The sequence below is a fragment of the Phyllobates terribilis genome, unplaced genomic scaffold (assembly GCF_046119375.1).
Source record: "Phyllobates terribilis strain yellow unplaced genomic scaffold, ASM4611937v1 Scaffold_4__5_contigs__length_816908805, whole genome shotgun sequence".
NCBI lineage: Eukaryota > Metazoa > Chordata > Amphibia > Anura > Dendrobatidae > Phyllobates > Phyllobates terribilis.
In genome coordinates, this window is record NW_027362764.1 from 65,146,254 (window position 1) to 65,159,170 (window position 12,917).

The window sequence follows — 12,917 nt, forward strand, 5'->3', positions numbered from 1 at the left end:
AAAGGGGTTTTCACCCCTTTATTTTAATTTACATATGGCATGAGGCTGCTATAAAAATAATAATGGCCTATACTACTCCACCTTGACATCTACCCTTAGGTCAGGAGTCAGTTGAGGTCCCAGTGAGACAATCACGCCTGCAGCTTCCTACTTAGCCCTGGGGTAGCGCACCATATGTAGCAAATGCTACTCACCCCACTACTAGCTAGCTGTAATAATACATATGGAACGAGGCTGAAATAAAAATAATAAGCAGCACACACTCATTTATCGATCCTCCGCCGCTTCTTTGTATCCACCTGAGGTACAGGCTTATCTCTACTAGAACAATAGGACCGACAGCTGAAATCCACCTGGCCTATCATACTCCACCCTGACATCTACCCTTAGGTCAGGAGTCAGGTGAGTCCCCGGTGAGACAATCACGCCTGCAGCTTCCTACTTAGCCCTGGGGTAGCGCACCATATGTAGCAAATACTACTCACTCCCACTACTAGCTAGCTATAATACATATGGCACAAGGCTGCAACATATTCTGCAGCACTTTTAAGCGGGGGGCATGTACAGACAATAAAAACAATACAAAGTAACAAATAGTTCAACAGTTACTATATGTTTACACCCCCCCTCCCCAAGATATTTTCTTTTGGTTGGAACCAATTTCATCTGTTACAATCGTCCTGAATTAAAACTTTTCTATTCCCTACAATTGAGATGTCTTTTCAGATATATTTTCAATGCTGGTGACATTCTACAATCATTGTGATTGGCACACCGATTTTTACGCACATTCTCTAGCAGATTTCCGTCAGATCAACCAGCCAATTTACACATCCCAACTTAGATTGATATTGGTCTGATTGGACAGGAGTGTAAAGAAACCTTAACATGTGACTCCAGGATCAGACGGGTTTGTTTGTAGCCTATAACCATAAGGTGCAGTATATAGTGGGATGGTCGCCTCTCGTACTTACCGATTTTTGAAAATATGGAGTAAATCTTTGCTCGGATATTTTCAGCCACCTCCATGATTGCAATGCTGAAGCTGCTGGCCGGCATGGGGGTGAACTCTTGATCTTCCTGCGTCTGCCCAACCAGTGGTTTCTTTGCATCTATTAATTTTAAAGGTGAAGAAATGCTGAATGTTTTCATAACAATAATCACGGCTGTAGCCGTTACTCCGCTTTGGGCAATCCCTCCTTCTTGAAAGGTGCAAGAATATTAGAAAATTGTATTACTTTCCTTCTACAAAGAATATTTATTGGCTGAAAGCGTAATACCCCTTCAATTGAAGCTATTTTCACGTCGCTGACTACTGAAGGCTATACACACCGATAATCCGGCCGTAGTTATCTCTTCTCACACCCAGATCCTCCTCCTCTTGCTTCCATAGCTGGACTAGCAGTTTCGGGGCAGCCTCGTTATTTTTTCCTCGCCAAGTTGTGATATGTGATATAGTTTTTGGATTATCGCAGAATTCCACCAGGATTCCCAGCACGAGGTTATTCATACTCTTCAAATTCAGCTTTATAAGAGCAAAAAAAATAGTAAAGAAAGTTATTTATTGGGTAAAGGTAAGTGATATCTCCTGTATTGTAAGGCCCCCAAACACATTAGGCACAAATCTAGAATTCTCACCAATTTCAACTGGATCGGCGAACCATCTAATATGTATGGGGGGCTCCAGACTCTCCTCTGGGTTTGTGCCCGTGCCATCCACCATGGCAAACGTCTATAACTAACTACCCGCTGCCTACCCACTGGCTCTGTCAGCCCATCTGCACCCTTGAACACTCCCTCTGTCAGCCCATCTGCACCCTTGAACACTGCCTCTGTCAGTCCATCTTCACCCTTGAACACTCCCTCTGTCAACCCATCTGCACCCTTGAACACTCCCTCTGTCAGTCCACCTGCACCCTTGAACACTCCCTCTGTCAACCCATCTGCACCCTTGAACACTCCCTCTGTCAGTCCACCTGCACCCTTGAACACTGCCCCTGTCAGTCCATCTGCACCCTGGAACGCTCCCTCTGTCAGCGCATCTGCACCCTTGAACACTCCCTCTGTCAGCCCATCTGCACCCTTGAACACTGCCTCTGTCAGTCCATCTGCACCCTTGAACACTCCCTCTGTCAACCCATCTGCACCCTTGAACACTCCCTCTGTCAGTCCACCTGCACCCTTGAACACTGCCCCTGTCAGTCCATCTGCACCCTGGAACGCTCCCTCTGTCAGCGCATCTGCACCCTTGAACACTCCCTCTGTCAGCTCATCTGCACACTTGAACGCTCCGTCTGTCAGGGCATCTGCACCCTTGAACACTCCCTCTGTCAGCCCATCTGCACCCTGGAACGCTCCCTCTGTCAGCCCATCTGCACCCTTGAACACTCCCTCTGTCAGCCCATCTGCACCCTTGAACACTCCCTCTGTCAGCCCATCTGCACCCTTGAACACTGCCTCCATCAGTCCATCTGCACCCTTGAACACTGCCTCCATCAGTCCATCTGCACCCTTGAACACTGCCTCTGTCAGTCCATCTGCACCCTTGAACACTCCCTCTGTCAGCACATCTGCACCATTGAACACTCCCTCTGTCAGCACATCTGCACCCTGGAACGCTCCCTCTGTCAGCACATCTGCACCGTTGAACACTCCCTCTGTCAGTCCATCTGCACCCTGGAATGCTCCCTCTGTCAGCCCATCTGCACCCATTGAACACTCCCTCTGTCAGCCCACCTGCACTCTTGCAATGAGATCACAGCATGCCGATGGATTACTATTGGAACTTGAAGCCTAACAATGGCCTTTGGGTCTATACTACATACTACAGCCTGTTAGATTCGGCTGTCAGTGTGGTCTACTAGGCTGCCTGTGAGTAAAACAATAACAGGCTGGATAATGCACTGCACTACTGCACTATATAGGTAGTGCAGTGTATTATCTATACGATCAAAGGATTGCGTGAGAAAGTCTGCTGGACTAATAGCTATTGTAAAAAAATATATATATTTAGACGTGTCAAAAACTTCCAGTTTCACTAATATTAATAATGATAAAAAAATAAATCCCTTCCAAATTGAAACAAATTTAGTATATCTTCTTCTACAATGAACTATATTAGAACATGAATTACTTACTCATCCTGTGCGGAATGTTGTTAAAAAAATATATGAATTGCTCTTTTTGTTCATTCAGCCTCACAAAAAAATGAAATAAAAAGCCTTATGAATCGTAAAATACAAATAAAAAGGAAGGGATTAAATACAGTATTAAATAATTATCTATGTGCCTGCTGTCACCACTAGGGAGAGCTCAGTATTACAGCTAACAATAAATTTATTGGAAACTGTGAAAATGTCTCCCTCTAGTGGTGGCTGCACTAAAATGCTGAAGCTGGAGGTTCAGAACCGGGCCCCCTTCTCACCACAGGTCCTATAGCTTGGATGCAACCTTCTCAACAGTGATTATGCCACTGAGACCTGTACTGCCTTCTATCTTATCCTGGTGCATTAAGAATTTTAGTTATTATCGTCTTAGGATGGCAAAAGATAAGTTAATTAGTTGCAAAGTGTTGAATTGCTGTATGATTATTTTCTTAGCTGTATTAGATGCTACATCAGTAACGACCCAAGATAAAAACTTACAGAAAGTCCTCGATTAGTTATGAAGGATTTGAAGGGTTTATTCTGGTTCTGCTCAGTTCTGCATCCGGAGTAGAGTGGAGCATTTCTAAAAATATTTGTCTAAAATGTCATATACTTACTGCTAATAAATCTAGAATAATGAACATTCCCTCCTTTTCAAGAAAGTAGTCCTCGGAGGTAAAGCATCCCACAATACAGGACCTTCAAGAAAAATATGCAAACAATATAGAAATGTAGGAAGTTTCAGCTCAAAACCAATGTTTCAAGTATTTAGGGGATACGTATGGATGTATGCTCCTGAGTCTCCTCCACATAGGGCAGGTGCTGGCTGTATTATACAGCCAACACCGGCCTCTATCAGCAGTGACTGGAGATAGCTCGCTGCAGTTCACCCATTGAATGTCACGGTCAATCTCTGATAGCGGCATCTAGGTAGTGCAAACATGGTGGGGCCTCCATTCAGACCCCCTGCGACATGATCAAGGGGTGCCGATGGGTTTCCACACGTGAACATGTAAGCAATGGTATCCTGTAGAGTTTACATGTAAGGGCTCGCTCACACAGCCGTATATTTTCTAATGCGAGTGTTTGAGCCGAGTTTCATCTGAGTGTAATCCGATTCTCTAGCTTGAGAGAATCACAGCACAGGTGTGAAGATGGAGAACTTAATTTTTCCATCTTCTCCATTGTCTCTGTGAGCGAACATTGAACTGCACTAGGCTGACATCCGAGTGCAGCCTGCTGTTTCACACGCACCCATCGATCCTATTATTGTATGCGCTCACAGCATGCGGCAATTGTTTTCTCATGCAGACAAAAAAACATTGCAGATCTGCACTGCTCCATAGTATAACATTGGTCTGAGTGCTATCAGATAAAACATCGCATAGCACTCAGCTGTGTTGTACGCCAGTGTGAGCGGACCCTTATACTATATACCTGGGGGTTACCCCAACTTTACTTATCAGAGGTCACAATCAGCTCAGAGAAATGGACGTGAGCCACATTCTATGCAAAGAAATGTTAGAAGCCCCCTGTGTGCCCCTCTGTATAGGTTATAATGCCTCACGTGCCCCCTTACAAAGTAATAATGCCATGAGTAGTCCATTAAAATAATAATGTTCCTTTTAAAGTAACAAAGAGTGCCCACTATAGATAATTTATGTCCCCAGTGCCCCCTTATAAAGCAATAATAGCCCTAAGTGCCCCCTTATAAAGTAACAATACTCCCTGTGGATGCTGATGGCACTTGATTGAGCAGACAGCTATGACCCAACCATCAGGGGCCTGTGATTGGGGCCCCCATGTTGTATACTGTTTTATCTATTACAACCTTGGTTGCCATAATAAACGACAATATGGAGATACTAATATAAACGGACAGTGAGTAACGGAGGCCTAGAGGAGGCCAATGTATGTGCCCTGATTGGTTCTGAGTCTTCCTGTAGGGTCACACAATACTTACCAAACACAATCCAGAGTACAAAAAATCAGTTTGTTGTGACCCAACCCACTGTAAATCCTCGTGGGGTCCATTTTGAGAAGTTTCAGGACCAGGTCCACCCCCTCCGATCCAAACAATTCCTGTGGGCACAAAAGAATCAAAAAGAAAAACACTTCATCGATGGTAAGATGCTTCATCCTACACGGTGGGACATTTAGTGCCAACCATGGCAAATTTAACAATCCAACAACCCTGACCCACCAGAAACAGGCAAATTATTATTTATTTTTTTTTGCTTCCATTTTTTTCATCTCCATCGTTTCAGGACTTTTAGCATATTTTATTTAACGATCTACATATCCATATGAGGACAAAACAATTAGTGCATGTTCACACGCAACATTTTTACAGCATTTTTTTTGCTGTATTTTTATTATGTCAATTCTTTATGCATTTTTCACTCATTCTAATGAAGGGGGAAAACAAAGCAAGTAAAAACTCTGCAAAAAAAAACACACCAAAAATGTGGCAAAAAAGTTTATATTTTACACAGTGATTTTCCTGTCAACACTCTGGTTTTCGGTACAGAAAAAAACCCCGCTTCATGTGAACATACCGTTATGCTATTCAGTACAGTTAAAGAAGCAGCAAATTTATTTAGGTTTGGGGGTTTTTTTTTTGCATTTTTTACTTTACAATAAAAATACATTTTTTTACAGAAATATAAATGTGGTTTGTGTCGTCATATTTGGGGACCCATAGTTTTTTTTTCTGGGAATGGAGCTGCGTTAAGACTGAGTAAGCTGTGGTTTTTAGTGGTACCATTTTGAGGTACACGTACACATGTCTTTTTGATCACTTTTTATCACATTTTATATAGACGGCAAAGTGACCAAAAAAACTTTTATTTCACTGTGCAGGAAAAGTAATGTAAAGTTTTACTAGTTCAGACTTTTACGAGTGTGATGATACCCATTATGTTTATTTATTTTTTTAGTTAACAAGTGGGAGAAGGTGGGTGATTTAAACTATTACATATTTTTTTATATATATTTTTTTTCCAAAAACTTTTAAAATTATTTTTTATACTTGTTTTAGGGGACTTCTGCTTGACTGCAAGTAGGATGCACTGCAATACTTTAGTATTGCAGCATATGGTAAGTCTTGCTCTCTTCTATGAAGCCTTGCCTATGGCTGGACTTTATAAGAGATGGTGGACAAAGGCTTTCAATATGCTTCCAGGGCTTTTCAGGTAACCATCTGACGTATATTTACATTATATGATTGTAAATGGATTAACAATACTGCAAACACTTATTCGGACTTCTCACATGTGATCTCCAATTTATTGGAGTGATTTTTTGGGGGCGAATGTCACAAACCTTTCGGTGCAGATCAGTGTCACAGATCGCTGAGAGAATGAAGAGTAGATCACACTGGATTTCCAGCAGGACGGCGTCGTTATCGGCTTCAGAGCTGGAGATTGTTTTCTTCAGGGTTCCTGAATAGGCACAACCACATCAGCATTGAGGAATTGATCAATTATTGCTTTACCACGTAGCGATGAGGAATGGCGCGGTATAACTGGCAGTCTTGGGGTGTATTTCTGTTGCGATTAATGTAAACCTCAGCATTTTTGGCAAAGTTTTACAAAACTGCGGCAATTTTATGGTGGGTTGAAAAATATACAGAAGTTCCTTCCGTGTGTTATTATGGTAAGTTGTGTTTATCCACCCACTTTGTGATGGTGCAGCTTCATAAAAACAGAGTATTCAGCGGTTTGACCCTCCAATACCTGAGCAGCATGACTTATAAAATGATATTTTATTTTGCTGCTCCAGCAGTTGCACCGGAGGAATTGCCTAACCCTAATGTGCCCTCCGCTCTCTGTAGAGAGTGCTCTTCAACTTCTCCCCTCTACATTTGATTGATAGGTGTACAGTCCAATCAGGAGCCCGCGACAGCCATCAATCCAGAGCAGAAATGAGGGGCAGTGAAGAGCTACCAGAGAGCACGTCAGAGTAAGGGACCACCTCCGGTGCACCTGCAGAAGCGGCTGAATAAAATTTTTATCTCAACAGTCATAGTGTGACTTTAAGTCCAAATACACATTAAATTAAAGGGGTTCACCTGGACTACGAGCCTTAGGGATAGGTCATTAGAATCAGATTTGATCAGTGCTGCTGCTAAATAGCAGAACTATAAAATTGAATGGGGTTATATTGCGACATCTACACGAACGCACCAAACAAGTCACAAATATTCCAACCAAGTCAGATTTTTTGTGTCATGCTTGTTACGACCGCGGTAGTGTAGGGGTTGCAACACGTTCTCATTCAATTCTACAGCATTGAGCAAACTTCAGTCGCTTGACGTCTGTCGCGGCTAAAGTCTTAAGGATTCCTGACAAAAATGTAGATGTGTAAAACGAATAGTAGTAAGTAAAGAGTCAAGGCAGTTGCTAAAGTCTGATAGATGTGTTTGATTTACTTACCTGAATATTGACAATTTTCTGTTTTTGTCGCAGTAGCCATTTTTGCAAAAGAAAGAACAGACACTGAAGCCATATTGGATGCAGTGCCAATATTTGAAGCTCGTGGGCCACAATGCAAAATCTCCAAGACCCCCTCCAACTATCACAGGTATTTAATAGTAGTGGACTTCTTACATGGGCAAAAGGGATCTTTTGCCCCTTTTGAGCTCCAGAGTTGGAGCTCAAAAAAGTCGTTTTGTCACCGACTATCAATAACAAAGTGGTAATTTACTGGGAAACCAATTAAAATGAGCCAATCAATATGTCTGCACTTCTTTTTGGCACTTTTGCAAAAATGGCCTTCACGACTCTATTGTAGAAGTAAAGACTATGTAGAGGACGTTGGGTGCTGCTTGAATGTTTGATTTACTATTTTTTGGACATGTTTTTGCTGGAATCCTCTTTGACAAGCATAGTATGGCTTCCACCACCATAGCTATTAAGTCACTGGAACGCTGTGATATTTCCTTATTGCTTCATAGATATTGAACAGAACATATAAATACATTGTGAGGATGCAGCAGCGGATAAAAGAAGTGTAGCCTCATTACCTAGAAGCTGACTAATTGCTCCCTGGTCACAGAGGTCTTGGTTCACAGTCTCATCCCCTACGGATACCACGGACCGGAGGAGTCTCAGGCTGTAACGCATCTGGGCATGTTTGTTCCCCCGACCACCGGTGCCATGGAAGCTGTTGCCCTGACCGAAGAAGGCATCTGAAAAGGAAGAGTGTTTGTAGCATGTTTAATTGCAAGGTAATGACTAGATGAGATCTGTAATTAATCAGATCATTGCAATTATTCTACATGGTGTGGAATTTATTTTTTTTGATTTATTTTACTCACTTATATAGCGCCATTAATTCCACAGCACTTTACAGATATTATCACTGTCCCCATTGGGGCTCACAATCTACATTCCCTATCAGTATGTCTTTGGAGTGTGGGAGGAAACCAGAGAACCCAGAGGAAACCCACGCAAACATGGGGAGAACATACAAACTCCTTGCAGATGCTGTCCTTTGTGGGATTTGAACCCAGGACCCCAGCACTGCAGTTTCTGGTATAGTGAGAAACCCCACTTAGAGCAGCCGGCGACACTCGCGGGATTTGGATTTTTTATTATATGACTGTTAAATAAACTTAAAGTGTAAGTAAACCTTTAATACCTTTTTTTAAATATTTAAGCACCCTTTTAATTGGGAGCAGATCTGCGGGGGGCCGTGTACTGAGACCCCACCGATCGCTTAAAAAGCACAGATCCGTACTCTGCTGTGTGTACTCAAGCAGGGGTTGTGCACTCTTGTCTCCTGAACTGCACACCTCACATGGAAGGAGAGGGGGTTTAGGGTCTGATTGATGGATGGGGATGGTCTTAGGATCCGACCCCCAGCAATCTGCTTGCAATTTACTCTAAATTTTTAAGTATAGAGAATCATGTCAGCTTCACGGTTTCCGAACCCTGAGGTGGTAAAAAGAAGTGAGGTAAGACACCTCAGGGTGCACAGCAATGTCATTTTTACATTGCTGTGCACTTTGTTCATTTTATGGGGCACTTTTTCAAGCGGTTTTCCCCTGAAAAAGATGGCGTGTGCCCATACCTTAATGTGGATTTATCAGGCTGAGAAAAAAAAAACACATAAAAAAATGCTTAAATGCATCAAACAATGTTTTTTGGCTCATTTTTTCTGTTACATTTTTATTCAGCAGTCAAATTTGGAACATTTTTCAAGCAGAAAAGCCTCAAGTGTCGACATCTTTGCTTCTTTTTCAATGCTGAAAAAAACATGGAAAAACGTGCTTATAAGCTTATTTTATGTGTTTTTTATATGGTTTTTGGAGTAGGATCCGCTTCCAAATTCATGTAAAAAATGTGTGAACACACCATTAATAGCCAATGTACTATATATCCTTTACATTGCGAATGCTGCACAAAAAAATTGACATCCCGTGGATTTAACGAATGTAACTTTTCTGCAACGTGTAGATGAGATTTGATAAAATCTAATTCACCTAGCTGATGCTGTATTAAGCTGCAGCATATACAGTTGTGCTCAAACTTTTACATACGCCGGCAGAATTTTTCCTTTCTTGGCCTTGTTTCAGAGAATATGAATGATAACCAAAAAACTTTTTCTCCACTCATGGTTATTGGTTGGGTGAAGCCATTTATTGTCAAACTACTGTGTTTTCTCTTTTATAAATCTTAATGACGACCAAAAACATCCAAATGACCCTGATCAAAAGTTCACATACCCCAGTCCTTAATACCGTGTATTGCCCCCTCTAACATCAATGACAGCTTGAAGTCTTTTGTGGTAGTTGTGGATGAGGTTCTTTATTTTCTCAGATGGTAAAGCTGCCCATTCTTCTTGGCAAAAAGCCTCCAGTTCCTGTAAATTCCTGGGCTGTCTAGCATGAACTGCGCGCTTGAGATCTCCCCAGAGTGGCTCAATGATATTGAGGTCAGGAGACTGAGATGGCCACTCCAGAACCTCCACTTGGTTCTGCTGTAGCCAATGACAGGTCGACTTGGCCTTGTGTTTTGGATCGTTGTCATGTTGGAACGTCCAGGTACGTCCCATGCGCAGCTTCCAGGCTGATGAGTGCAAATTTGCCTCCAGTATTTGATGATAACGTGCTGCATTCATCTTTCCTTCAAGTTTTACCAAGTTTCTTGTGCCTTTGTAGCTCACACATCCCCAAAACAACAGCGATCCACCTCCGTGCTTTACTGTAGGAATGGTGTTCCTTTCATCACAGGCCTTGTTGACCTCTCTCCAAATGTAACGTTTATGGTTGTGGCAAAAAAGTTCAATTTTGGTCTCATCACTCCAAATTACCTTGTTCCAGAAGCTTTGAGGCTTGTTTCTCTGCTGTTTGGCATATTGTAGGCGAGATACTTTGCGGCATTTGCGCAGCAATGGCTTTCTTCTGGCGACTCGACCATGCCGCCCATTTTTCTTCAAGTGCCTCCTTATTGTGCATCGTGAAACAGCCACACCGCTAGTTTTCAGAGAGTCCTGAATTTCAGCTGATGTTAATTCTGGGTTTTTCTTTGCATCCTGAACAATTTTCCTGGCAGTTGTGGCCAAAATTTTTGTTAGTCTACCTGACCGTGGTTTGGTTTTTACAGAGCCCCTGATTTTCCATTTGTTAATCACAGTTTGAACGCTGCTGACTGGCATTATCAATTCCTTGGATATTTTTTTGTATCCCTTTCCTGTGTTATACAGTTCAACTACCTTTTCCCATAGATCCGTTGACAATTCTTTTGCTTTTGCCCATGACTCACAATCCAGAAACGTCAGTGGCTGGATGAAAGATGCAAGAGTCTGTCTGGATCCCAGAAACTCACTCAGCTTTTATGCACACACACACTGATTACAAGCAAACATCTCACAGGTGAGGATGTTACCTTTAGTAGCCATTCAAACCCATTTGTGTCAAATTCTGTGCATGTTATCAGGCCAAAATCACCAGGGTATGTGAACTTTTGATCAGGGTCAGCTGGATGTTTTTGGTTGTCATTAAGATTTAAAAAGAGAAAACACAGTAGTTTGACAATAAATGGCTTCACCCAACCAATAACCACGAGTGGAGAAAAAGTTTGTTTGTTATCATTCATATTCTCTGAAACAAGGGCAAGAAAGCAAAAATTCTGCCGGGGTATGTAAACTTTTGAGAACAACTATATGCACCAAAATCCGTATGGGTTACATGTGGATTTTGGGAAGGATTTCACCATATGCGATAGAAACAGTAAAATCTGCAATGAAAATGCAGAGAAAGAATGGCATCATGCTATGGTAAATCTGAAATATCCTGTAAGGAAAAACAGAGTAAAAAGTTCTGAAGACATAAAAGATAGGCTCACCTTGGCTGCAGCACCACTCCAGGAAGAGAAGAATACGCGTGTTTCCCTGACAGGTGATATAGTCCTCCACCAGCAGAGGCGCCACAGAGGACAAGGTAGCGATGGCATGCAGCTGTAAGTCTTCATAACGGGCAGCTGGCCAGTCGTGGACTCCATGCTTTTCGTTTGCTTTGACATAGTTAAAAAGGGCTAAGACCACTTTTCCATCACAGAGCAGCTACACAGGATGCATAAAAAGATATATAAAAAATTCAGATTAATGAATTAAAAACAACCTGTCACTTGCCATAAATATATATACATATATATACATATATATATATATATATATATATATATATATATTACCTGATGTACAGTGGGTACGGAAAGTATTCAGACCCCTTTCAATTTTTCACTGTTTGTTTCATTGCAGTTTTTCTTTTTTAATAAATTTGCAAAAATTTCTACATTTCTGTTTTTTTTCAGTCAAGATGGGGTGCAGAGTGTACTTTAATGAGAAAAAAATGAACTTTTTACAATTTACCAAATGGCTGCAATGAAACAAAGAGTGGTCTGAATACTTTCCGTACCCACTGTAAATGCCGCTGTTCTCCTGAATCCGGCATTGTTTTTCTTTTGTTCTTGCTCCTCTCCGTTCCTGAGATATGGCCTTCTCTTCTGTGTATATAAATCTAGTCTTGTTAGTCAAGTGGGTGTGGTCCTCATGAACACGCCCACAGAGAAGAGTTGAGGACCATGCTCACTTAGATAAAAATTACTAGTTTCATAAACAGGAAAATGAGGCCATATCTCAGGAACGGAGAGGCTCAGGAACAAAAGAAAAACAATGCCGGATTCAGGAGAACAGCGGCATTTACACCAGGTAAAAAAAATACATATTTATGGCAAGTGACAGGTCCCCTTTAAATAATATCCAATGAAAGACAATCTATTGGAGTAATTTACTGTAATAGGGATTCTTTACCTGAACTGTTGACAGATCCTTTGATAACACCACCAACATGTTGAAGAGCAGTTTCTTCATCTCGAAGTCTTCATGGTTGTGTAAAAGTTTTAGACTTTTCACTAACGGGTTATGACTTTTAACTGGAGACAGAAAAATAAAAGTGTAAGTGTCGATTGTTCCCGGGAGAAGAAGTAGAAAAATGTCAAATATCAGAAAGTTATATGTAACTGTGAAACTGAGATTTGGAAACTTCAGATTCTTATAGGGCTGATCTGGCATTTGCATTTGCTTAAAGGGTTATTCCCATCTTCATAGATAGATATTGTTGAATAGTGTTCACAAAAACAAGCACTTTTGCAATTTACTGCTTTTTAAAATTTGCAGCCGTTCTTCAGATATTAACACTATTCTTTTGCTTACACCTCGTTGCTTAGGAAACCGACCACCGCTGTCGTCTAGCTTGTAAGTACT

The 12,917-nt window shown here is 41.6% G+C and overlaps 1 protein-coding gene across 2 annotated transcripts in view; it reads right to left on the minus strand.

Moving 5' to 3' along the window:
- Positions 1-12,917, minus strand: part of CFAP69 (cilia and flagella associated protein 69) — a 50,576-nt gene that overhangs the window by 13,752 nt on the left and 23,907 nt on the right. For both annotated transcript variants that reach the window (XM_073677450.1, XM_073677451.1), the window contains exons 11-18: positions 12,465-12,586; positions 11,498-11,714; positions 8,173-8,337; positions 6,471-6,589; positions 5,110-5,228; positions 3,764-3,845; positions 1,333-1,525; positions 975-1,112 (exon numbers count right to left, since the gene is read on the minus strand). In XM_073677450.1, coding sequence (XP_073533551.1) covers positions 975-1,112; positions 1,333-1,525; positions 3,764-3,845; positions 5,110-5,228; positions 6,471-6,589; positions 8,173-8,337; positions 11,498-11,714; positions 12,465-12,586 — 1,155 coding nt within the window. The remainder of the gene's footprint in view (positions 1-974; positions 1,113-1,332; positions 1,526-3,763; positions 3,846-5,109; positions 5,229-6,470; positions 6,590-8,172; positions 8,338-11,497; positions 11,715-12,464; positions 12,587-12,917) is intronic.